The sequence below is a fragment of the Sminthopsis crassicaudata genome, chromosome 1, assembly GCF_048593235.1.
Source record: "Sminthopsis crassicaudata isolate SCR6 chromosome 1, ASM4859323v1, whole genome shotgun sequence".
NCBI classification, from domain to species: Eukaryota; Metazoa; Chordata; class Mammalia; order Dasyuromorphia; family Dasyuridae; genus Sminthopsis; species Sminthopsis crassicaudata.
Window position 1 is genome coordinate 584,070,371 of NC_133617.1, and position 25,907 is coordinate 584,096,277.

Here is a 25,907-nt window from a genome sequence, read left to right on the forward strand (position 1 = left end):
TGTGAAAAGCATCACAGAGTAAGCATTTGTCATTGCCTTATGATATCTGGGTATTATTACATAAAAACAATATTCTTAAAGAAATTACTAACATATAGGTAGACTAGAACAACTGTATTGCAGGAAATGATAAGAATTTGATAACTCTTAACCGAGTGAAAACTTAGAAAATAAAATGTCTTTGTATAATATATGTATTTAACCTATACTTTAACATATTTAACATGCATTGGTCCACCTGCCATCTGGGGAAAGGGGTGGGGGGAAGAAGGGGAAAAGTCGGAACAAAAGGTTTTGCAAATGTCAGTGCTGAAAAATTACCCATGCATATATCTGGTAAATAAAAAGCTATAATAATAAAAAAAAATGTCTTAAGTATGTTAGATAACAGCACCATTAATTTCCTAACTACATTAATTTATCTTCAAACAGAATATAAAAGAAAGGATTATTTTGAAGTCAGAAGTTTTTCCTCCCCCCCCCCCCTGGCAATTCAAATTTTAATCACATTTTGTAACTATTATCTTTCTGGAATGATGACAAAAACAACACTAAAAACAGCAACAAAAATAATCTAGAAATTCAATTAAAGAATATCTAAATCAATTGTATTGCATGAATGACATTGATTTTTATTGCATCATAAGAGATGGAAAATAAAAGGATTTCAGAGAAAAATGGGAAGAACAGCAAGAACTGGTACAGAGTTAAATAAGCACTACCTGGAAAACAGTATACATGATGTATGCCAAATATGGTGTAACTATAGTTACTAATCTTGATAAGAGGAAGAGATAATGAAATTCCTCCCTTATTTTAGCACAGAAGAAAAGGGAAGGTTTACTATGTATTACCACAGAATGATATTTTATTGGTTGGTTTTGCTGAATTATTACTGTTTGGGCACATAATTTCTGGAAATGAATACGATATAAAACAGTCACCAATAAAACATTTCTAATTTTTTCAAAAAATATAGCTCTTGATTTACACTTTCTAATATTAATATGCCTTCTGGAAATTTTTTATAACTTATATGCACAAATACACATCATACACATATACACACAAGTAATATGCAGCAATTGCCTCTGAAAATCTACTCTGATTCCTTTTGATTTTTCCATTATGATTAAGTGTTAGATTACATTAAAGGAAACAAATTTAAAAGTCTCTAAAGATATATGCCTCCATTGTACAAAATTCTTCCTTTTGACAATAAACACAGGTTTTTTTCTTATCTACTCTCATTGATAGAGAGTATGAAAAACAGGGTTCACTTGCATTCTCAGCAGGTGTGGTCTTCTATAGAGGCCTAGTGGAGAGTTTCTAAAAGTAAAATATGTTTTCTTAGCCATTCAAATGTTATTTGATAAAAAGAAGTTTCTCTCTTCTGCTTACTGAAATTACAGCTGAGAAGGCTATTGTAGATGCACTGGAGGGAAGCCACATGAATCAAAGCAATCTATGAACAGAGACGGACAAGAGTTGTTATCTTAAGCCTGAGAACTTCAGTTTTGAAACCTTTGCTAGTGGGGGAGACTTTCAACTGTTTTGAGAAGAAACATGATAAAGAAAATAAATACAAGAAGCTATTTACACAATTTATTCTTATAATAAATATCCCTCATATTCTAGTAATACTTTTTATATAATATCTGAGAAAAGTGACAAACTTAGGGACAGATTAATGCAGGCTTCCTGAATCCTAAGCCCTTAAAATGACAGAGGCTTTTTTTTTCTGTTAGTCACTTTAAAAATTTACTAGCTATATATAATTAATTTCTAGTAATAGCCGAAAAGCCTCTGTTTACCCCATTTCCTGTATGAAAATATTGTTGTTGGTTAGGACATCATTCTTTTGACCTTATTAAAAGTCTATTTGTTTTTGCTTTTAAGAAAAAAAGCTGGGGATTTATACAGAAGGTCACATTGTGTCCTCTAAGGACATCAGTATATAATATTACCATTGTACATATCCAGGTTTCACTAGGAACATTCCATTCTGTAAAATCATCAGTTGATTAAATGTAGCAGAAAAACTAGAAAAGGGCTATATACCTTTTTATTAAAAGGGCACGAGACAAAATTTAGGAAAATATTGACCTAAAACTTACAAAACAAGGGAAAAGATCATGTCAACAAATGTGAACACCCCAAAAATTCAATTTATACAGTTAAACATACTTTATAAAGGTACACTCTTTACAAAAGTCAATGTTTTTCTTCTTTTAAGTATAATACACACTGTCAGGGAAATATCTTTTTAGTGCTTTTATACATATACACACACACACACACACACACACTCACACACAGTCACATTCTCTCTCTAAAAAATAATAAATCCAATTAAAAATTTCAAAATGAAATATTTTTGGAATACTTAACCAAAATTACTTTTAGAAAGATTAACTTACCGACTCAATCACTTCAACATTTCTGACTGATGGGTCAGGCGCCACCTCTGGCCAATTAGACAACTCCAGGTACCCAGAAGCTTTAATGTTCAGAGTATGGGATAAGGTCCCTAGCTGGAAATGATCCCTTTCTAATAGCAACAGAGGAAAATATACAATAAACAACACACACTTTATATCACAAAGAGAAATCCTAATCAGGTCTAAAGGTAATTGGCATATTACCTGAAATGTCATGGAATAAATATAAAGTAGGAAACTCTTCATAGGTCAAAAAACTGATTTCAGTCCACAGATTACAATAATCTCCCCCATAATGGTCAATAAAAAAGCTAATCAGTCAATGTGTTTAGAGGTGTTGCTCTGAAATGTAGCTTCTCTAAAAATTACTTTACTGTGAATATTAAGAATGACAGCATGGTTAAACAATCCATATACATGTCTTGGCACAAACACATCCAGAATTTTAATAGTTCGTTATTTTCTGTTTTGTTTTTGTTTTTACAATACTGAACTCTTTTTTTGCCACTTAAAGCAAACTAAATATTAAATAATAAATAATATGAAAATTGAGGTAGACAAGAATTTGTTTCTAAGTAAGATGATCACTTAGTTGGCAAGATATTTACTGCTGCTTTTAAAAATCAAGGGAAAATATGTAAATTTCTCTTTTCTCTGAAAAAGAGAACCAAATCTGAAGGCTATTACTTTTAAAAAATATTTTATTATTTGAAATGCTATTATGTAATCACTTAATATCTCACTTAAGGGAAATCATTTTATTTCGATAATAAAGACATATTTAAAAGTGAATCCCATATAGAAGTTTTTTCTATAATTTTTTCTATTTTTCAAACTAAATTCTAAACATATCTGATTAAAAGTCAAATGAATGTTTTCAGAATCATTTAGAGCTAAGATATGTAACACACACAAACCTAAAATAGTATGATGATAAAACTTGACCTAAAGTCAGGTGAGCGGAAAACATATTTTCCTTAAATATTTTCATGCTAATCATTTATATTTGCTAAGTGACATTCTTAAGTACATTAGAAATAGAACATAATGCCGTATTTCTTTACAAAATATAGGTTTTGTAATTATTCTGAAAAGCATACCTTTAAAAGGAGATTCAAGCAATGGGGCAGGCTTTTGTGCCAAAAATATTTTTTTGGCATATTTGCTTAAGGCTCCGCTCTTCTCATTCGGAACAATAAGCTGCCTAATAAATCTTGTACGGTCTCTGATGTCGTAGTTTTGGTCATACTTGCCGAGATTTAATATGTATTGGGTAAGCAATTTTGTCTGTTAGAAAAAAAAAGAAAGAGAGAACAAGAAAGAATACAGTTATTTATGATTATTGATAACTCTGGATAAACATATTTAAAGAGGTAATAAAAATGAATGGTTATGTCAAACAAATGTTGTTCCATAGGGAATATGCATTTCTAACACTGCAAATGGAATTTTGAAGCCAAAGCACATGTCCTCCTCTGTATTGGGGAGGTGAATGCTGAGTACTGAGAAGCAGCCATGTGCTAGATTATTAAACTGCTGAAGTGGAAAGAAAGGCATCATTAAAAAAATAATCATATATGGCAAACCCGCTGAAGGGTCTACGTGAGGATAATGAATGTGGAAATACAACTAAAAACATGGCACTCAAAACTTAATCGGAAAAATATGCAGGACATCAAAACATCAGAGGGTATTAGGGGGCTGGCAAACCGCTTCTGCTGAGGTGTGTTTTATGAAGAGATACTGTCCCTGGCATAAGCAGTGTCTGCACTCTGACTGCACTCAGTTACTTTACCCTGAATTATGACCCATTAAAGCAGACACATGAATCACTGAACTGGATTACTGCAAATTATTTGCAGTGCATTTAGCTGTTACTTTTTCATAAAAGCAAGCTGCTGATGCCCTCTAAAAACTAGGATAAAAGACTTCTTCCATTTTTTTCCATGCTGCTTATAGCCTCCAATAATATTGGTCATTTATTTATCTAGGTAAGGAAACAACATATATTATAGCAGTTTTCATACCATAATAAGATTTCCTAATTCAATTCCTGAGTATACTACATTAATACACATTGAGATAATTTTAATAATAATAATTAAAAGTGAATTTTAACAAAAAAGAACACTAGGTACTTGTATTCAAAATTTTGGCTCTTTTGTTTAAAAAAAATGCCTTTAATCTACTATGCAGATATAAAACAGTAAACTTAAAAGTTAAATGTTACATATATTATATGTGTAAAAATATGAAGTAATATCTATACGCAGTTAATTGGCAGACTATATATATGAGGACATTTCACAAGCATTAGAACACCATCAAAAAACAAACAAAAGCATACAAACAAATGCCTAAAAACCCAAGCTAGCTGTATACTTTTGCAAAACTGAAAACACTACAGTTATTTGAAGATATTGATTTGGTAAAAGCATTTTTCCACCTTGAAGCAGCTTTTTTTGGTAATATAGTACTCAAAATACTAAGAGTTTCATTAATACAAAAGAACAACTATAACATTAATACTATTCCACATAAAATATGATTATCCATAGTTGTTGATATAACAATTAATAAATGTGAATTAATATTGACAAAGCTCCATATGAAAACAAGCTTATGATTTGTCATTCTAATAGAAGGGGTAAAACATATACCAAATGTAAGAGCCACATGGTTTTCACCCTGTTTTGCTAATGCTTACTAATGATTGGTAAATTAGTCAACTATTCACAAAATAGTGTTTTTGAGAGTACCAGAGTTCTCAATGCTGCTAGTGAATATGAACTCCAAAATTAACTTTTAAAACACACTATTGACAGGTTTACAAAGCTCAATGAAGACAGTAACTATCTTAAACAAACATAAGATAAGATAAAAGTCAACATAGACACAATAGACTAATCTGTCATTTTTTGATGGACAGACGACAAACTTCGATCTTGACCTATTTTCTCAATAAACAAAACTTAAACAATGAGCACACTGAATAAGACCAATGGCAACTATTTTTAAAGGGAACATTAAAGATTTACAAAGCACTTTTCTTACAAAACCAAGCAAAAGGGTGTCTACAAAAGTCTTCAAAGAAATGCCATAATACAAGGTGAAATTTACTTAAATGTTTGAATAAATAAGATGCTAAAAGTGTAAAAATATGGATTCTCAGTAAAATAGTATATTTTAACCACAAAATGATTACATAAAGAAGGTTCATTCTAAAAATAGCACATAAATTAGCTCATTGTATTTTATAAATTTAAAATGAAAAAGTGCTCTTAATTCCACATAAATTAATCTCCATGATTTTGATTCTGTGATTTGTTTGATTTTTAGTTTTAAATTAATAAATTAAATTGTGGCAAAAATAATGGAGTCCATAAAGAAAGGCTACATAAAACACCTAATACAATGACACTGGAGGAAGGCATCAATATGATTTCTGGGTAATTAGTTCCATGCTCTCAATTGACTTAAAATTGGCAGGTAACCCAAAGAGCAGTGGTAAAATGCAAAAGAAAATAAGAAGATAAAATGGATAAATATGTGTGTGTGTGTGTGTGTGTGTGTATATAGACACACATATATACATGTATATATATATATATATTAATTATTATCAAAATAACTTCTAGGAAAACTATCGAGGCTACAGTTTATTAAAATACACAAGAAACATGAATGACTTCCTTTTAAGGATGGCAATAGCTAAAATGAAAGGTATTGGATTGAAAGCTTGAGTGTTGCAGGACAGGGGAAAAAATGCATTTAAATACTGCCTTAGGCTGTGTGACCCTGGGCCAGTCAAATACCTCTCAGTACCACTGGCAACTCTTTATAACATGCATAGAAAGTGATAACCTGCATAGTAAAGGTAGTTTCTCACCAGCTGGCATCTAATATTGAAGAAATCACAAGTTTAGTTCAAATAAAAGTATTAAAAAAAGACAAGATAAATTCCTTATTAGTTGAACATAAAAAAAGTTGTAATAAACATGCATATCCACATAAAAGACATGAAAATTATTTCTAATAATGACTATTATTTTTTTTGTTTGTTTCTCTTATGAAGACAGGAAATTAATTAATTACTGCAGAAGTGAATATTTTACTTAGAACAAATAACTTTCAAAACGTTAACTCTCATTTTCTGTGTTATTAACATGTTATAATAATGACTATTATTAACAATAATTAATAAAAAGAAACAATGAAGTTGTGATGAAAATGTTAAATTTACAAAATTGAAAAATGGTAAGAATTCAAATGAGATAGTACACTTATAAGATAACATAATACACCTTGGAAACAATGAAGAACTATATTTTTAAGAGAGAAACGCAAAAATGTCTCTCAAAAAAGCAGAACAAGAAGAAACACATAATACATCAACCTTGAGGTTTCTCTATTGTCTAATTTCAAAGTACAATATTTCAACTTCCAAACTGGAAGAAAAAGTCACATTTGTTTAATTCACCATTTCATGATACGTGTAACACTATTGTTATATTAAACATATCCATCTAAGTTTCCTCATTGGTTAATTAATTTTTGACACTAGCACTCAAATGTTAAAAATGGAGGTGTTAGTAACCATAGTTGAGACAGGAGAAAAGATCTGGTTGGTGCAGTTTCCTAAAGTCCTCATTATTTCTTTTTGCTAAATAAGCCAATCAATTCTTGAATATATATAAATCCAAAATATATAAATGAAATTTTAGCTATCAATATATAATCAATGTAATAACATGTGGGTGGTAAATAGGAATATCATGGATAAGGAAAATTTACTATTAATCAAGCAACAATAGTGAATGGTAATTCCACTAGCCAAAATGATTGATATGAGGTTCTCTTATTTTTTATTCTCCAGCTCCCACTTTGAAAAGGGTGCTAGGTGCTATTGAACCACTCACTGTATGGCTAAAGGGCATGCTGCAAGAAAATGAAAGGAAAAAAAGCATAAGATATGTCTAAACTACAAAATGGAAAATCAGTCCAGAGTAACAGAGTTAAGTATGGGATGCTATGATCCATGTCTTAGAAATGTGACTTTCTTATTTCTAAATTATGTGATAAATTATATACCAATACAATGATAATACATCATTTCAAGTGATATCATTTTAAAGTAAAAGATTATTTCTATTTTATTCTAGAACTATCAGGGTGCCAGTGAAGTTTCTTGAGTTGGAGAGGAACATAGGTAGAGTAGTGCTTAAGAAAGGTCATTTTGGCAGATGTGTTGATGATTGCTAGGAGGAGAAACTGTAAGAAAAGGATTAATTAGACTGCTACTGCAATGGTACAGGTAAAGAGTAATAAATATATGAATAGAAACAAAAATTGAACCCATTGAAGCCAATGAGATTACAGAGAGAAGAAGGCAAACCAAGTCCAGGACAAAGTCCAATAACATTTATACTTACTGGATGAAATTTAAATAATAACCACAAAAAAGAGCCTTAGAAGGAGCAAGCAAAAGAGGATGAAGAGATTACTTTATGAAGCCAAGAAAGTGGTTTCTAACAGTGTCAAAAACTCAAGAATGAACGAATGAATGAATAAAACATTTATTGAGTGTCACTACATGCAAAACACTGTGCTAAGCAATAGGGATACAATTAGAAGGTAAGACAGCCCCTGCTCTCAAGAAGTTCACATACACAGATGTAAAAGATTTCAGCTGAAAATTAGATGGAAAAGTCATACAGACTTAATGGCAAAGCTAATACTAATGCCTCATTTTAAAGATCATTTTCACTGACAAAATCATTCTCATTTCTGATGTAGAACCAATTGCCAGTGCCAAGGACACTGGAGATAAGAATTTTGCTTTCTGGATCTTCATGAGTTGTGGCTGTAACCCCTGTAGGAATAGTCTCCAAGTTGCATTTCCACAGGAATACTGCACAGCTGAGGACACTGAGTTGGAACAATTGCTCCTTTGGGCTTTGGGCTCAGAAGTCTGGGTCATCTCTTTTAGGTTCCAAGATGGTGGAGGTTATTTGATTTTGCTGGAACATGCTACCTGCTGTCTCTCCCTCTCAGGGTATCTTGCTACTTCAGCAAAGCTTGCCTGTCTGGCCTATATAGGAATGGTGCTTATTTGGCAGTTGGTGGGGATAGTTGGTCCCTGTTTTAGAAGATCTGTTTCTTTAGATGACAGTAAGGTCTGGGCTGAAAAACAAGGCAGGTAGACTAGAGGGCACTGTCACTTCCAGGGTTCCTGTGGTGGCAGCTAGTCAGAGATCCATGTCCAGTCATGTCTTCTGGCAGATTTACCATATCTTTTTGATACTAACTCTTTGACACCTTTTACATTCATGTCCTTCTCTCCATTCTAATAATGCTAATTTAAACATTTATTTCTCCTTATCTATACTACTTCAACAGATCCCAATCAGTCTGCTTTCTCGCAGTCTTTCCTCTTAGTAATACATTGTTATCAACAAAATTGCCAAAATGACTTTCCATAGTGGTACTGATGAGAAAAATTTTCCAAAATGATAGCTGAAAGAGCTGGGCTGGAAAATTTTAAGTGCCCATTCTCTTGGTCTTTCTTCCACTAATAGACAGGTCAAATCATTTTGAGTGACTATAAATCTCTTTTGAGAGGCTCTCCATTGTTCCAGAGTTTAATGAGGTCAATATGATGTCATCTGTAAACAGAAGCATCTACAGGAACTCACAATTGACAAGGAATCTTCCTTCATATACACTGGTCCAATCTTGCAACTTTCCTCAAATTTGTACTTTTTAGTGCCATTTTCTATTTCCTATATAGTCCTGAGATAGTGATGACAGAATTCAAACTACGGTCACTGACATATCTTAGATGAAAAATGCAGTTTGTTAAAGTCTTTTTGGGAAAACATTTGTAATTTTTCTTCTATTTGTTATCCTCTTCCCATTTTGATCTTGAAGGCTCTCTAGATGATTCTGATTAGCAAATATTTTGCTAAGGTTTCTTTATATTTATTTTTCTCTCTCCCCTGTTTCTTTTTAAAGAGATGATGTAGTTCATACTGTTCATCATGCATTCTTCATAAGAGTTTACAAACAAGTTTTCCATTTAGTGTTGATTTTTGCAACTATAGCTCTTTGGATGTGATATAGATGCTCACTGACTAACTGATCTACTCACTGATCTACTGACAAAGTTGGAAGTTTCTATGTGAACAGCATTTATTTCTCTTTTTTCATATGACCACGGCCCTAGTTGAGATCATCATTACTTCTGTGCAATCTACAGAAATATCATTCTGTCTGCTCTCCCTGTCTCAACTCCCTTCTCACTCCAATTATTCAACAATTCATTGAGCTACAAAAATTCTATAAAACTCAGAAGGGCCATGTGCCATTTTGCCCTATTCAAGGTACTCTAGTGGCTCTTGATTTCTTTGAGGAACAAAAAAAAAAAACTGCTCCTAATTTAAAATTCTTTGTGATGTCAGCCATTTCTACCCTTCCAGCTATCTTATGTCTTACTTGTATATGGTTCTATAGGGGTTTTTCAAACAAAACTCTTTCTCTTCCAGCTTTGCAGGAGCTGGCTTCATGCCTATGACATTCTCTAACTTCCATCTCTCTTGTTTCCCTGACTTTTCTTCAAGACTCATCTCTACCCTTTCACCTAGCAATGTTTCTACTGGGCTTATATCCCAAAGAGATCTTAAAGGAGGAAAAGGGACCCACACATGCAAAAATGTTTGTGGCAGCCCTTTTTGTAGTTGCAAGAAACTGGAAACTGAGTGGCTGCCCATCAATTGGATAATGGCTGAGTAAGTTATAGTATAAGAATGTTATGGAATATTACTGTTTTGTAAGAAACCAGCAGGATGGATTTCTAAAAATAGAATTCAAAACAACAAAAAAAAAATCAGCAACTAGTGACTTAAATGACATTAAAGTAACCTTCATAAGAGAATGCATAGATTTTAATAAAACAATTTTCTAGAGCAGACCACATCTTTAACATTCGTACAACTGGCTGAGAAGTATATAGATAAAAGTTAACTAAAATATAGTTTAACTATCTCTGCAAAGTATTCAGTGTCCATGCTATTCTTGTGGAGAAGACAGAGAAATACAGGCTAAATAATGGAAAAGTTATATGAATTCAGAACTATCTGAAAAACTATATCCAAAGGTTCATTTAATGGTTTTATGTCAGCTTGGCAAAAGGACTAGGTCAGTTATACAAAAGATCTGTTCGGACCCTACTGTGTTTTCTCCTCCCTTAGTCAATTATTCAATAAACATTTTTAAGCACCTATCATGGACTGGGCACTGGAACTGGAGATACAAAAATAAACAGTGCTTATTCTCAAGTCTTCACCCATTATGAATCTAATGGGAGAGATAACAATCAAACAAATATGTTAAAAACAAGCAATGTACAAGTGTTAATACTTAACAAAAGAGAAAAGAGAGGCATTGAAATTAAGAGAGAGAGAAAAAAAGCTTCCAATAGATAAGGGAGTTTCAGTTTTATTTGGAAAGAAGCCAGGGAAACAAAGAGGCAGATAAGAAAGAGCATTGTAGACATGAGAGACAACCAGAAAAAAAGCCCAGAGCCAAAAGATGGAATCATGGAATAGCCAAGAGGTCAGTGTCATAGGACTGATGGGTATGCTGGGAATTATGGGTAAGAAGACTAGAAAATTAGGAGGGGGCTAGATTATGAAGGGATTTGAATGCCAAACAGATTATTTTCCTTAGTATCTTGAAAATGATGGGGAATCACTGGAGTTTCTTGAGGAAAGGAGAGCTCCTGAGAGCAGACAGTCTCTTTTTTTCCTTCCTTCTCTAGTGCTTTAATACAAAGTGATGTTTTACACAGTTAACTACCCATTCATTACTATATTAATAATTTTATCAGTAACTTGAATAAAAACATATGCAATTATATAATTTTCACATAATACCAAGTTAGGATGAATTACTAATATAATGAGTAAAAGAGGTAAGAATCAAAACAATCTTAGCTTGAAATATGTAGCCAAATCAATTATAATGTTTTAAACAGAATTCAATATAGACTTATATTTGGGTTAAAAATAAATAAATATCCCGAGTATCAGATGGGGCATCTAGAGGCTGAAAACTATTTACTCTAAAAAAGGCCTCAGAATTTTAGTGGACTGCAAGCTCAAAATGAGGCAACACTGATTATGGTAAACAAAAAATAATCATAACTGCATGAAAAGAAACATAGTTTCTAGGACTGGGAAGCTGATAGCTGATAATTCTGGTTGTATTTTGACTGTGAAACCCAAGGCAAGTCATATGTACTTTTAGTTCTCTAAGACACAAAAGCTGTAGCTTGCAGAGACAATGCTGACTTAACTAGAGTAACTGTCTTCATTTGGGAATTGTCATAAGTGAAACCTTTCAGGTTGGTCCAATTCTGCTATCTATCATAGCAGATATTAGTCAAGAGTCAATGAATGCTTTGTATCACCATGAATATATATTGATCTTTCTGTACATTGTTCCTATTACATTTACTGTTTTTAGACTTGTAAATTATTAGTTTCAAGACAAAACTATTTCTAGTTTTAATGAACATAATTATTTTTAATCCTGTGAGTAGTCCTTTGTGACAGTTTGAAAATCAGTGCACATAAACACTTTTAGTAACCAAAAAAGGGAAGAAGTCATTATAGTCTCAATGTAACATAATTCCTAGCTTTAAGAACATTATAGTTTGAACGTCAAGAAATTTTAAAGTTATAATAATATTTTTATCAGTAGGTAATTAAACTTAGAGGAAGCATAATTATCTATTTTATTTCTTAATTTTAAAAAATGAACCTATCACAAAGAAATTTGAAAATGATTAATTTTATCAACAATAACTTAGAACTTGATAAAATTTAAAATACGGAAATATATCTAACCAGTAACAAAGGTTGGCTGGAGTCATCATAAACCTTGTGTTCAGGCCAAAAAATTATGCCTAATGCAACCAATGTGACACCCAGGGAAAAGAATAACCCCAACAAACATGAGAGAAATTAGACACCAATTTCCCAAGCACAGGATGCCAAGAAAAAATGGCAAATAAAAAAAGTAAAAAGAGTACTTCTGCATACTGGATGACCTATGAATGAATGATTGATAAGTATTAGAGAGTCTCTTGGAAATAACAATAACAACAACAATAATGATGATAGCTAGAATTGTATAGAGCTTATAGTGTTTTAGAAACATTATTTCACTTGAACTTTACAACAACTGTAGCAGGTAGGTGCTAATTCATCCATTTTACAGATGATCAAACTAAGGCAAACAATGTTCAAGGTCACACAGTAAATATCTGAGAGTAGATTTGTCACCTATATTATGAAATTAAAATTAATATTTTTCACAAAGTTGATCAGCATATTTAATTGTTTTTGCTGAGGCAATTGGGGAGATTTGAACTCTCATTCTCCTGACTTCAAGGCTGGTGCTCTAGCCACTGAGCAACCTAGCTGCCCCCAGCATTTTTTATATAAGACTTTACATCATCATATTTGACTCTCACAACTTTGTATGTTTTTATGTCATAAATATACAAAATAAGCATGTGTAATAAGAGCATTAGATAGGAATTTAGAAGAGAATTTCAGAGTTGCATTTTTATATTCTTACCTGCTTTGAGTTCGTTAAATACAATTTGGCTCCTAGATTTAAAATCTGTAGCTTTACAAGATCATCCTCACTAGTGAAGCTTTTAGCCATCTTTCTCAAGACATCAGGAGCAATTTTAGGAACACGTTCACAATTTTCCCCTAGTAGCCAAAGAATACTTGCTCTAGCCACAGGAACCTTAAAAAAAAAAAAAAAAAAAAGTAATGATATTATTATAAAAACGAGGCAGGCATATTACTCTTAATTTTGATACAAAATTAAGTGTGTTAAATAAATCTATCTCTTCTAAGAATAAGCTTACATTTAGGTGTTATTGCTATTAAACAGTGATTTTTACAATTCATTTCAGAGTGTCTGGTTTGTGGTTCCTATCACCTTTCTTATTATGTGTATAAAGATATGTCTGCCTCTCAGAGTACTATAAACTCAATTGCTATCTTTCCATTGGGAAATGCAAAGAAATTGATATTGCTTATTAGAAAACATATACATCCATATGCACATCTCTACTTAGGTATAGTGAAAATTAAAGGCCATTCCTCCAACCCTGGACCCCATTAGGTTCTTTATATATTGGCAATTTGTTCCCCTGCCAATGTAGAAACCAAATTAGGATTCATCTACAGAATTTCAAGGGAAAGAGCACTTCCATTGGGTGGCCTTTGATCCTTGCTTAGAAAAATAATTCAAAGCCATCTTTTTCTTTTGTTTGCCAGGCAATATAGAGGAAATCCCTAGTAAGATTGTGCAGATGCTCATGGACTGCTTTCTCATGTACTTATATAGTTTTAACTATTTGGTGCTTTCCTTTGTTTTCACCATTAAAAAAAAAAAATCAAAAAAGTCAACCCCTGCTTCTCCAAATTTCACATCAGAAATAAGCACAGACCTGGGATGGTTGATAAGATTCTCTGCATCCTCCTTGTTAGCCAAGCTTCAGCCAATAGGCAAACAAACATTCCTCTTCTACATGCTTATGTCATTCAACCAATGAGCTCAAAGATTCCAAAGCATATAAACAGTAACTTGCTGCCTACCAGTTTCCAATCTACAAACCTTCCAAATAAGGAAGAGTTTCTAAAATAAATCAATAATTAATCCTTCCCTATTTAAAAAAAAAAAAGGAAATTAGGGGGCCATCTTTCAGGGGGCTACCTGCCACATCATTACCCCAAATTGGTTACAGATATGGAAGCCCATAGTCCATTCCTCCAATTTCCAGCCAGCTATAAAAAAACACCCTCTAATCAATCTTAGGACATTTAGCCTTATTCATGCCCTTTCTTTTTCTTTCCATAGAGCGGAAACTGAACTACTACATAATCATTTAATCAGCAAGGCCTCTGCTTACAAATGCTGTCAAATGTAGGGAATGAAATCAATGCCAAAAACTGATCAAGCTTCCTCATTTAGAACTCTTCAAACTTATACAGAGAACCCTATTGTAAGTGGCTTTAGTAAGCTATCTATATTAAATTAAAATTTTGCTATTGCATTGTCCTTAAGGTCAATGATTTACAAAGACTTTAGAGAAGAAACTTCCTTATTATGAGATCTACTTAGATTTTAATAATTAAATCCCAAAACAAATGTACTCTAAAAGACCACCTTATTGATCAAGATTGATAACATATGGTACTATGTAGCAAAATTCCAATGTGTATCAATGCATAAACCTAGCTTTAAAGGGTGAATATTATATACTTTATTATGCTAGAACAAAAATATCATTTAAAAAACATGTTTGGAATATGTTGAATATGAAAGGAAATTGTTATATGAGTACCAAAGAAAAGTTTCCAATGTCATGTGAAATCTACTCAAGCAATACAATAAAACTGATAAAATTACTATACACTGAATTCATAAGAGAAAGAGGTTATTTCTAATGTTCCAAAGGCTACACAACATTAAGACCTTACTCCCAATCTATTATTTTAAATTGGGCTAAAGAATAGTAATTGAGTGGTACATTAAATTTTCTAGTATGAAAGCTGTAAGTTGCCTGACATAACTCAGGTCTCTCTAAATAAGAATAGAGGATTAGCTTCTGATTTCAGTTATTCTAGATTTATGCTCATAACTATTTTCTTATACACTTTAAAAATTAAAATTCTATGACACAGCACCATTTGCAAAGTCCCCCCCAGACACATTTTGGGTAATTTTCTTTTAAAACTCATCAATCATATTTGTACTTTTTAAAAAGATAACCTAACTCCCATCAAAAATAACTTGAATAGGAATCACACTATATATTAATATGGGAGAATCTAAGTTCTAAATAAACATGAACATTCCAAGCACTTAATGTGTCTAAACCATTTACTGAGTAAACATAAGAAAAAATATGCATAATAAGATTTAAGTTTAGGATAACCTGCATCACAATGGAGATTGGTTAATTAAAGAATACAACTTAGTGATATTTGGAGGTATTTTAGAATCAAGGTGGCTATATGTCTGTGTAAATGGAGCAAATGTTTTCTGCAACAAAGATCAATAACAATTACAGAATATTTGAATTAAACTTTTTTTTAGAATGATAAACCTAATGAGAAACAGAAGAGAAAAAGATGAACATAATTCCCTGTAACTAGTTTCTATAGGATTGCAGAATTCTACTGTTTAACAGTTTTAAGTCTCTCTATTCTCAACCCACACAGTCCTAAGTATGATATTATGTCCACTATTTTTGTAGAGCTTAAAAGCAGGGGGAAAAAACAGCAAACAAGAAAAAGTAGCCATTTTTTATTCTCCAGTCTTTTCAATCACAGCCTAAGTGGGGACCTTGAACTGGGAAAAAAAAAAAAAAAAACCACCACAGGAAATCATACTTTCATTATGTAGCCCTGCTTTGCATTCTCTTCAAAGGCAAACAGGATTGTCTATTACTTTGCCCAGTTCTTTATTCTAAATGCCCTGAGCAAGTGGGTAAGTGCACTTTTTAGACCCTGGATGATCAGGCAGTTTCTGTTGCCATTTTAACCCATAAAGTAGCCAGCAAAAAGGAACAATGATATCTGAGCAGTTACAGAAAGACAGCTAAGAAGATATTACGAATCATTTTGTAAAAAGCTTAAATTTAAAAGCTATCGTGTTTCAATAATATGCTGATTTCACAATGTAGTACTGTAAAATAAATCTCACCAATAACCATTTTTATTTATTTAAATTTGTGAAAGTAATCTGTAGGCATCTAAATAAACTATAAACAAATAACAAATTAAATCTAATGTTTTTGTACCCAAACACAAGATACTTTCAAACTAATATATGGAAATGTAAATAGGTGGTGTGAAGGAGAGGAACTAATGAAACAACAGGCTATTACTAAAACACCTGGTAAGAAGTACTCCAAGTGCTATTTCAATGTTACTGAATGGTCTTTTATGCAGTAACACCTTTCAAGGGCTCTTTTATGGTATGAAATGCCTATGTGTGTCATCAAACATTATATGAAATCTTATTTATTTCCTGATGGTGTACTTTTTATCGCAGAAGAAATATGCTTCAAATGGTATTTACAACAAATGAAAAATTGTCCAAAAAGATGAAAAATTCAAAATCAGAATATATAACAATGTATTATTGATATAAGAATTTTAGATGTTTAAATATAAGATTTTAACCACAATATTTTGTCAAGCAAATATTTGTCTAAGTATTGGTCCACAATAATACCTTAAGATTTCTTTCTATGAGCTACTTTAAGGAAAAAATGGCAAATGACAAGAAAACAAGCTGTTATTAGGGATGTGTCATTTTATTAAATTTTAGTGATGCCTTTTCATTTTACACAAGTAAAAAAAAATTCTCCTCTGTCCTATAAATTCCAGTCTCCTCCCTCTCACTATACCAAGAATCCTCTGTCATTATAAAGAATAACAACCAAAGCAACCAAATGTCTGATATTGTGAACACTGCCAAATCAAATGCCTATTCAATATGGAAACCAAATCTACTGAAAAAAAGCATGTTTAAGGATATATTCTGTGGTCTATTGCAGATCATTACAATTCTGTATGCCTCTGAGAATTATATTTTTAAAATTTACATTATTATAGTACTATCTATATTTTTGGGTTAATTCTTTCTTCATTCTGCCATCTATATCAGTCTTTCCATGTTTCTCTGAATTACTCTATTGATTATGATCTAATACTATTCTATGACAATTATATACCACAACTTGTATAATCATTCCCAAATTGATAGGTACCCATTTTATTGCTAGGAATGCTAAGACTATTTTGATACATTAGGGCATCAGTCTTTCTTGTAGTACATGCCCTGCAGTAGAATCTCTAATTCAAAAAGTAGGTAAATATATTATAGTGCCTTTTAAAAACAAAATATGGCTCCAATTTTGTTTATAGATTTATTCAAAATAAACAAATATTCAAACAAACTCTCTATAGAAGGAGTTCTTAACAATTTTTGTCATGGACCTTTTTGGCAGAATGATAAAGCCTGTGGACCCTTTCTTAAATTAAAGTTTTTAAATGCCTAAAATAAAATGTACAGAATTATATAGGAAACCAATTATAATGAAATAAAGAAGTTTTCTTTTTTTCTCATTCAAAGTCAGCAAACTCCTGAAATCTATCCACAGATCTTTTGTGGATCCCAGATTAAGAATCTTTGTTCTAAGGGATCATCCTAAGTCTACTTTATCATAACATTTGTTTCAAAAACAGCTGAGACGAAACTGATTTTCTTGGTCAATTCTTAGTTACTATCTAAATAATCTGCCAGAAACATATCTCAAATATTGGTGTTTTCAAATACATTAAAAAAAAAAAAAAAACCTTAAAAACTAATGTGTATTGAATGAATTAAATTTATGTATATGCCTAATTAACAGAACTTTTCTGGAGGTCTAAGATACGGCATAATACCTTTAATAGTAATTTGGTTTTGGGTTTTAATGATATTTTGGGGTTTGCTTTTTGTGGGAGGTTTTTGGGCAAGAAATTGGAGCTAAGTGACTTATTTGGGGTCACACAATTAGGAAGTGTTAAGTGTCTGAAGCAAAATTTGAACTCAGACCTTCCTGATTCCAAAACTGATTCTCTAACCACTGTACCATCTAGCTGCCCCTGTCAGGATAATTTGGGGAAGTTTATTAAGAGTAAAGGAATGAACTGAGGTTAGATGGTCCTTCAAAACCTCTATTCAAGAAATTGGCATATTTATTGGATATGGTGAATGTTAGAGCAAGTAGGTTCTTTCATATCTACAAATACTCTTTTTCTACTGCTTATGGAAAATGTGGCTACTATCATCACCACTCCCATCAATATCTACTTCTTAATGTAAAAAATGACAAGCAATTACTAATTGATCTTATTTATCTATGTCCATTAATCTTCCTATCATTATTATTATTATTCTAAAACTTGACAACACAGTAAGAATCTTATTTTGTATAGAACTTAGAACAATTCCATGTACATATTTATCTAAATTCATTTTAATTTAAAATGTAGCAGATAAAAGCTAAGGGCAGCTTCTATTTCTATTAGGATTTTGAGTAGATATCTTCTGATCATGTAGATGTAGAGAGAACATGGTGTGGAGATCTTGGACAAACTGGAAGAGAATTTAGAAAATAAAAGAAAAATCTAAGAGGAATCATTGGACAGTCTTAGAATTAGATTTAAAAGTTTCAAAAGTATAATATGATGAAGATGTGGCTGAATGTGAGTTTATCTGAAAAAAAAATCTAGGGATAATGTGACACAACAAGGGGAAACAAGGCACATGATCTTATGAGGAATGGAAAAAAAATAATGTTTGGATCAAGGGATATAATGGTCTTTCTGTACTCAGACAACATCTGAATGACTGCCCTATGCAAAGAGTGATGACCAGAATGGACCAACTTTGAATTATTATCTCATATAATGTAAGAATGAGCTGAAGGAATAAAGTATGTGTAGAGTACATAAGACTTGAGAGAGGATGACAGTACTTGAATACTCCATTCAGGAGAGAGTAATTAATCAACTTTTGGGGAGCATTAGCAAAACTAAGAGTAACATGTAAAAAGTGAAATGGATATTAGTTTGATAAAAGGAAAAACTTCCTGATAAGGTTGTCTTAATAAGAAATGAGTTGCAGGGACAAGAATAAAAAAAGGGATTTTGGTAACTGGAGTAAGTAAAAGATTAAAAGTATACTTCTAATAACATGAAGATGCTACTTGGGTAGCTACTGTCAGGGAAGTAAAGCAGTACTGGGGCTGGGAAAAACCACTGCTCTACGGTGGCTTTCACCTCCATTGTGCCATGGGGTAACTTTGTGTGATCCACTGGTGGCTGAGTGCAATTATTCCAGGGGAAGGGCTACTTATACCTCAGATTGCAAAATCCAAAACATCACAGTAGCAAATCCTTAAAGGAGGCAGGACATGACAAAGTTGGGGAAGATACTTTAGTGGTCATCTCCCACGATACTGGAATATCACAAAAGCATACAAGACACAGCAAAAGAACTGGTTCCTGGAGTCATAAGGAGTATGCAAAAGTCTATGGACTTAACATGATGGACAAAAGGACAAACTGGAAAGAAAATGTGACCTCCAAGTTGCACTGATGGAAATATTCTTTTCTAGAAAACATTATTGTATAGGAAATTATAAGAGCATAAGTAGCAAGAGTAATGATTTCTGTAAACAAACAGAGATAAAATTATTTCCTGAGATTCTTTTTTCCCTACTTAATGAAAAACTTGCTGTGCAATCCCAAATTAACTAGGCTTTCAAAGTTTATTCTTCAATGGTCAAGCTTATTTTCAAAAATAATGGAAACAGGGGCACCTAGGTAGCGCAGTGGATAGAGCACTACCCCTGAAGTCAGGAGGACCTGAGTTCAAATCTGACCTCAGACACTTAACACACCTAGTGGTGAGACTCTGGACAAGTCACATACCCCCAAAAGCCTCAGGGGAAAAAAGGAAACAGAAATGAAATCATTCAAAAAGTTTATAAGTATTGAAAATAAGAACACAGTAATTAATTCTATAAATTAGTATGACTATCATCAAGTCTCAATTATACTGGGCCTCAGTTTATATGTAAAATAAAATCAACAATGAGAGGTGATTCAGGCCAATTCCAATCTGATGGAGGGAGCCATCTACATCCAGAAAGAGGAATATTGGTGCTGAATATAGACCACAACAGAGTACTTTCATCTTTTTTTGTTATTGTTTGTTTGCTTTTATTTTCCCTTTCCCTTTGATCTGATCTTTTATGTGTAGCATGATAAATGTGGAAATATGTTTAGAAGAATTGCAGATCTTTAACCTATATTGGATTATTTGCTGTATAGGGGAGGGGGATGAAGAGAAGGAAAGGGGAAAAAATTGGAACACAAGATTTTGCAAGGTTGAATGTTGAAAACTAATTTTGCTTGTATTTTGAAAATAAAAAGCTATTATTAAAATAAAGGAATCCAGTTTGATGACTTTAAGATCTGTCCTAGCTATAAATCTATGGTTCTAATCAAACCATTCATTTCAGAGAGGAGACTAATTAAAGTCTATCCCGAAGAACATTAACAATTCATTTGTAAACTTTAAAAAAAAATAATATTTTACAGGAATAATCATGTTGGATTTAATTTTTATTTAGCTTGACATACTATGCTATATTAAATAATTTCTTAGGATATTTCAGAAGAGTGAGTAAATTTTGGACTGCATGACACATCAGAGAAACACTGCTATAAAAGAATTATTCTTCCTGGATCTAGGGTCCATTAGGCACCTTATCACTGAAAATGACAATCTCATCAGCCAAAGAAAAGTGAAATTTATAACAACATTAATACAACAAATTTGGACACCGATTTAATGTAACACTATGCATTTTGGAGCAAAATGAAGGGCACACCTCAACATAATAAATAGAATTTAAACAAAATAGAAGTGTTTTTGAAAGTTATTTTTGAAGGTTATTTGAAAGTATAACTTAGGTTTTTTTAAAAAAGTTTTCTTTTGTTTCTAATAATATGAGTTTTTGTTATATTTTAATACCTTTAGCCTTCGAATTTCCTAAAATTATTACAATGAAATTTTACCTAAATTAGGTGACATTAATTTGATTGACTAGCACATTAATTCTGATAGCAGCTACCATCTAATTTATTGCTTTTTGATATCCTTTGACTCTATATAACAATCATTTTAAGCCATACTTCTTCAGGTTGATTGCTCCTTTGTGACCAAGAAAATATTAAAACATTAAGATTTAATTCAGTGACTGCATCTAATAATGTATACAATTTTCTGTATTTGTAGTTTCCCTACCTAACAGCTGCAGTCAAAAGAGATATTGTTCTCTTGATTGTACTTATTTGGCTTTGAATAAGTTAATGTAGATCTTCTTGTGTTTCTCTAAATTCTATCATCATCTCTTAATATATAATAAGGTTATATTACATTTTCCTATCTTAGGGTTTTTTTTTTTCAATCATTGTCCCCAATTGGTATCTGTCTACTTTGTTTCAGTTTTTCACTGCTAAAAAGAGTGATGCTATGAAAAGTTTAGTATATCCAAGATTTATTATTCTTTGGAATCCTTACAGATACTACTCTTGATAAAATTTTGAAGAACACTAATAAATTCATTTCAAATGTTATAGAGTTAAAGGAAAAAAGGTATGAATGTATTTATTTCAAATGTTATCACTGAGTCTATTTAGTTCTATTCCTGGGAATACAGATCAAAGCTGTCCTTTAATTCCTGGTGTGTACATACATACATACATATATACATACATATATGTGTATATGTGTGTGTGTGTATATATATATATGTATGTATGTATAAAATTACTACTAATAAAAAAAATTCCCAATACTCTTTCACAAATTTCCTGAGATTGATATTCTGACTTAAAATATTCTAGGGAGTCAGAGATAATTAGCAGGATTATTTACAAGGCAATCTTTATGGTATATTTAGCTACTATCAGGGATAGGGGGAAGTTGAGGGAAAACATAATGGGTGCTTCTATTTGTAGAAAAGTATATTAGTGTTTTTGAATAATCCACTTGAATAAATAACCGGCAACATATTTAGGCCTTGAAACTCTCAAATTTCTTCCTCAACAGATATTAAGTTCATAAAGGCATTTATTAAACATCTTCTATGTATAATACCCTGTACTACTGTGGATAAAGATGAAAACAAAAGATGTTTCCTGCCCTCAAGAAAGTTACAAATCAAATGGAAGCATACTACATAACTACAGGTTTAATATGACAGATGAAAGATACAGCATACTGGGACAAAAGATATTTCCAAAAAAGCACTATAAGAATAAGAGATCACATCCAGCCTGAGAGAGCAGGATGGTCATCAAGAAAGAGGAAGCATCTGAGTAAGTCCTGGAAGAGAGGGATTAAAACAGACAAGGATGGAGAGGATGTTCCAGGAATTCTGTGGATGCAGGCAGACTTTAAGTTAATGTGGCACATCAGGAAATAATAGCCCTGAATTCAGAATCGTAAGGATTCCTCTCTTTTCCTCAAGGCATGGCCAGATGCCACCTTCAACATTAGTCCTATCTTTGTCTGTCATTGCTATTGCTCTTGAATTTGCTTTGGATAAATGTTGTATTCATTTTTTTTTTAACAGTTTCATTTCTGTCTTTCTATCTCCCCTCCCCTCCAAAAAAACTGATCAAAATCCCTTGCATATATAACAGATGCTTAATGAATACTAAAATTATCACATGAAAACATAATTGAATCAACAATTTTTGTACTGAACCAATTAAAACATCAAATATAGATCCTTCTAGTAATAAGAGCAATATTTAATTAAAAAAAAAACCTGTGCCATATGTATACATGTTAATGACTACTTTAAGCATCTCATTTTTAATCATTGCTTTTATTATTTTATCTAGTTATTATGACTTTTCAGCTGGTTGGATTTATTAGATTGAAAATTAAGCCTAAGATCCAATGTCTTAAGCAAAGGCATTTTAAAGAGGTGATAGATTAAATGTGGTAATCACATTTCTTGTAGCTTAGACATCAATTCTCTTAATCTATGCTTTGATAGACAATTAACATGAAATACCTCTCAGACTAACCAACTAATAATATCTCTTTGTTCTTACTACTTTTAAATAAACTTAATTTTGACAGTGATAGGTCTGTGAACTTGCTAATCTAAGTATTTCAACAGTAGTTATCAGCACACCCATGCCTTTTCCTCTCCTGTGGACTCCGGTTTTGTAGTGTCCTATAAATTCTCTGATAGGGAATCCACAGGAGGCCTGACAAGTCTTCCCAATCCCTTGATGTTATGAGAATAAACTAAAATATACGGGCTATACATGGGTTATTTCTCAGATTCATGACAGGTCCACATCCTTTCCAGGTTATATGTCTCATTGTTCAAACCTTTAGAAAATTCCTCTTATATAATTCTTCAATAATATTTTGTAGTCTACTTCTGTCCAACCATGTCCCTCGTCACTACCACGGAAGTGTGGCACAACACTGTTTGTTTTTTCTTCTTTTGAATAATAATATATTTTTCCAATTGCATGTAAAAGTGATTTTTAACATTGTTTTAAAAATATTTTGAGTTCTCAATTCTCTCCCTTTACAAAATGGTTGGATAAGTTCACAATTCCACCAACAGAGCATAGGTCATTCTTTAGAAACTGTGAAGTTACTAAGCTTAAATGATATTAAAAAGGTAGATTTTTATTTTGAAGAAAAGCTTAAATCATTAAAAGCACTACAATGTTTACAATTGGCAATTCAGCCTGAACTATATTTCATGTTCTAAACTGAACTCAACTTATTGTAACAATTACAGTTCAAGATATATGTACTTCTCTCCCTTTATGAGGAAGACTTCTATTTGGACTCTTTTATGTACATCTTCCATGGAAGCAACAAATATTTTTGATTAAAATGTTTCCCTGTCTTATACTTTGCTTGATTTTAAAAAGTAGAGAGTTAAACAAAATTCTATCACATCATTCAAAGAATCCTGTATTATTTTAACATGTACACTGGAGAAACACTCTGTAAGGAGGACTTCTGCTTGTGCAAATCTAATGCTTTTATTGTGAAACACTAAGCATTGGGGGAATCCTGTATTCACTAAACCTTTCAGTCAACTGTGCTACTATAAAGATGTGATCTATAAAACCTATTCCCTAGTAGACCAAAGTAAGTCATCAAAGAATACGGAAAAAAATATTTTTAAAAAGCTGTAAACTTAATAACTGTATGAAAAATTTCCAAATCAATAATAATGGAAATAGAAATTTTAAAAACCTTGAGATTTCCACCTTATACCTAGCAAATTACCAATGACAAAAGGCAGAAATAATGTTGGAGTCCTTCTGAAAGATAAGACTATGATTGATAATACTGATGGAACTGAAAATTGAAAGTAACTTGGAATTTTTTTTACAAGACAAAAATATCCATTGCATTTGACCCTGAGATCTCACTGTTGGGAATGGACCTTGAAGGAGATTAAGTAAAGAAAAATCCCATATGCTGCAAAATATTAAAAAAGACATGCTATTTGTAGTAGCAAAGAACTGAAAACAAAATAGCTAACCATGAACTACATAAACTGTATGACATGAATATAATATAATGTTATTGTATTATAAGGAATGATGACTGAAGAATTCAAAGAAGCATTGGAAGAACATGAATTTAGTAGAAGCAGGAAGATAAAAATAACAATGATTTCTGTTGTGTAAACGGAAAGAACAGAAACCAAAACAGAATGCTATGTAATCACATAGACCAAGCTTGGCTCTAAAGAAGACTTAGAAATATGTGGTTCTTTCACTGAAGAAGTGCAGGATTTGGAGGAGTAAGGACAGGACACAGTTGCATGATTTATCAGACATAGCTGGGTTGATTTTACCAAACATTTTTTCCCTATTTTTCTTTAAATTTTTATCATAAAGGATAATTTTCTGGGAAGAAGAAAAGTGTTAGGTACCCAGAAAATGATTTTTAAAACAAAAGACATCAATAAAAACAAGATTGCATCCATAATGGGTGCCTGGTTCCTTTTAAACCATATTAAGGATGTCCTCAATGTATGGGTAGATTATGCTCATAAATACTTTTTAGACATGTAAAATTAAGCATATATGTCCTAACCTCCCCTCCTATACGTACATTTGTACTAAAGTTACTGATGAAATATGAGTTCATCAACAGGAGTCTTCCTCTTAATAGCATTGTGAGCAATTTACTTCTACCATCTCATCCCCTGTGACTTTTGTCCATGTTTTCATAAAACTTCCAGAGGAAGTCCAACCCCTTGTGTTAATAGTCCTTAATTTAGATATCTTAATATTTGCTGATTTCCAGAAGAGCACATAGTCTATTTGCTCATTGCCTATTCCTTTTTAGTTACTGTATGACCAGCCCAACTGTCTTTCTGATCAATTTACATCATTTTTTTCCATATAATTATACATCTTTTTTACATCTAGTTTACAGCATATGCTAAGTTAACATAAATTATCTTATCATGTTCTTTAAAGAATATCACTACTTCATTATCCTCTGTAATACATGCTAGTACATGAACTAATATTTTTAATGACTTTTTTTTTAAACAAATGCTTTTCTTGAGCACTGAAAATAAGATGATCAAATGATTTATTTACAAATATTTTATTAGCCTATGCAATAGACTTTATCTTCATAGAGGATAAAAATTCTTTTAATACTATAAAGTAGAGGCATGGTAGAGAGAAAAATGGCATTAGAGTTAGAATGACATGAATTCCATAATCATACTGATTG

The 25,907-nt window shown here is 31.9% G+C and overlaps 1 protein-coding gene across 2 annotated transcripts in view; it reads right to left on the minus strand.

Annotated features, from left to right (window-relative positions):
• Positions 1–25,907, minus strand: part of AP3B1 (adaptor related protein complex 3 subunit beta 1) — a 318,879-nt gene that overhangs the window by 109,859 nt on the left and 183,113 nt on the right. For both annotated transcript variants that reach the window (XM_074282333.1, XM_074282332.1), the window contains exons 15-17: positions 13,086–13,262; positions 3,542–3,728; positions 2,421–2,551 (exon numbers count right to left, since the gene is read on the minus strand). In XM_074282333.1, the coding sequence (XP_074138434.1) occupies positions 2,421–2,551; positions 3,542–3,728; positions 13,086–13,262 (495 nt within the window). The remainder of the gene's footprint in view (positions 1–2,420; positions 2,552–3,541; positions 3,729–13,085; positions 13,263–25,907) is intronic.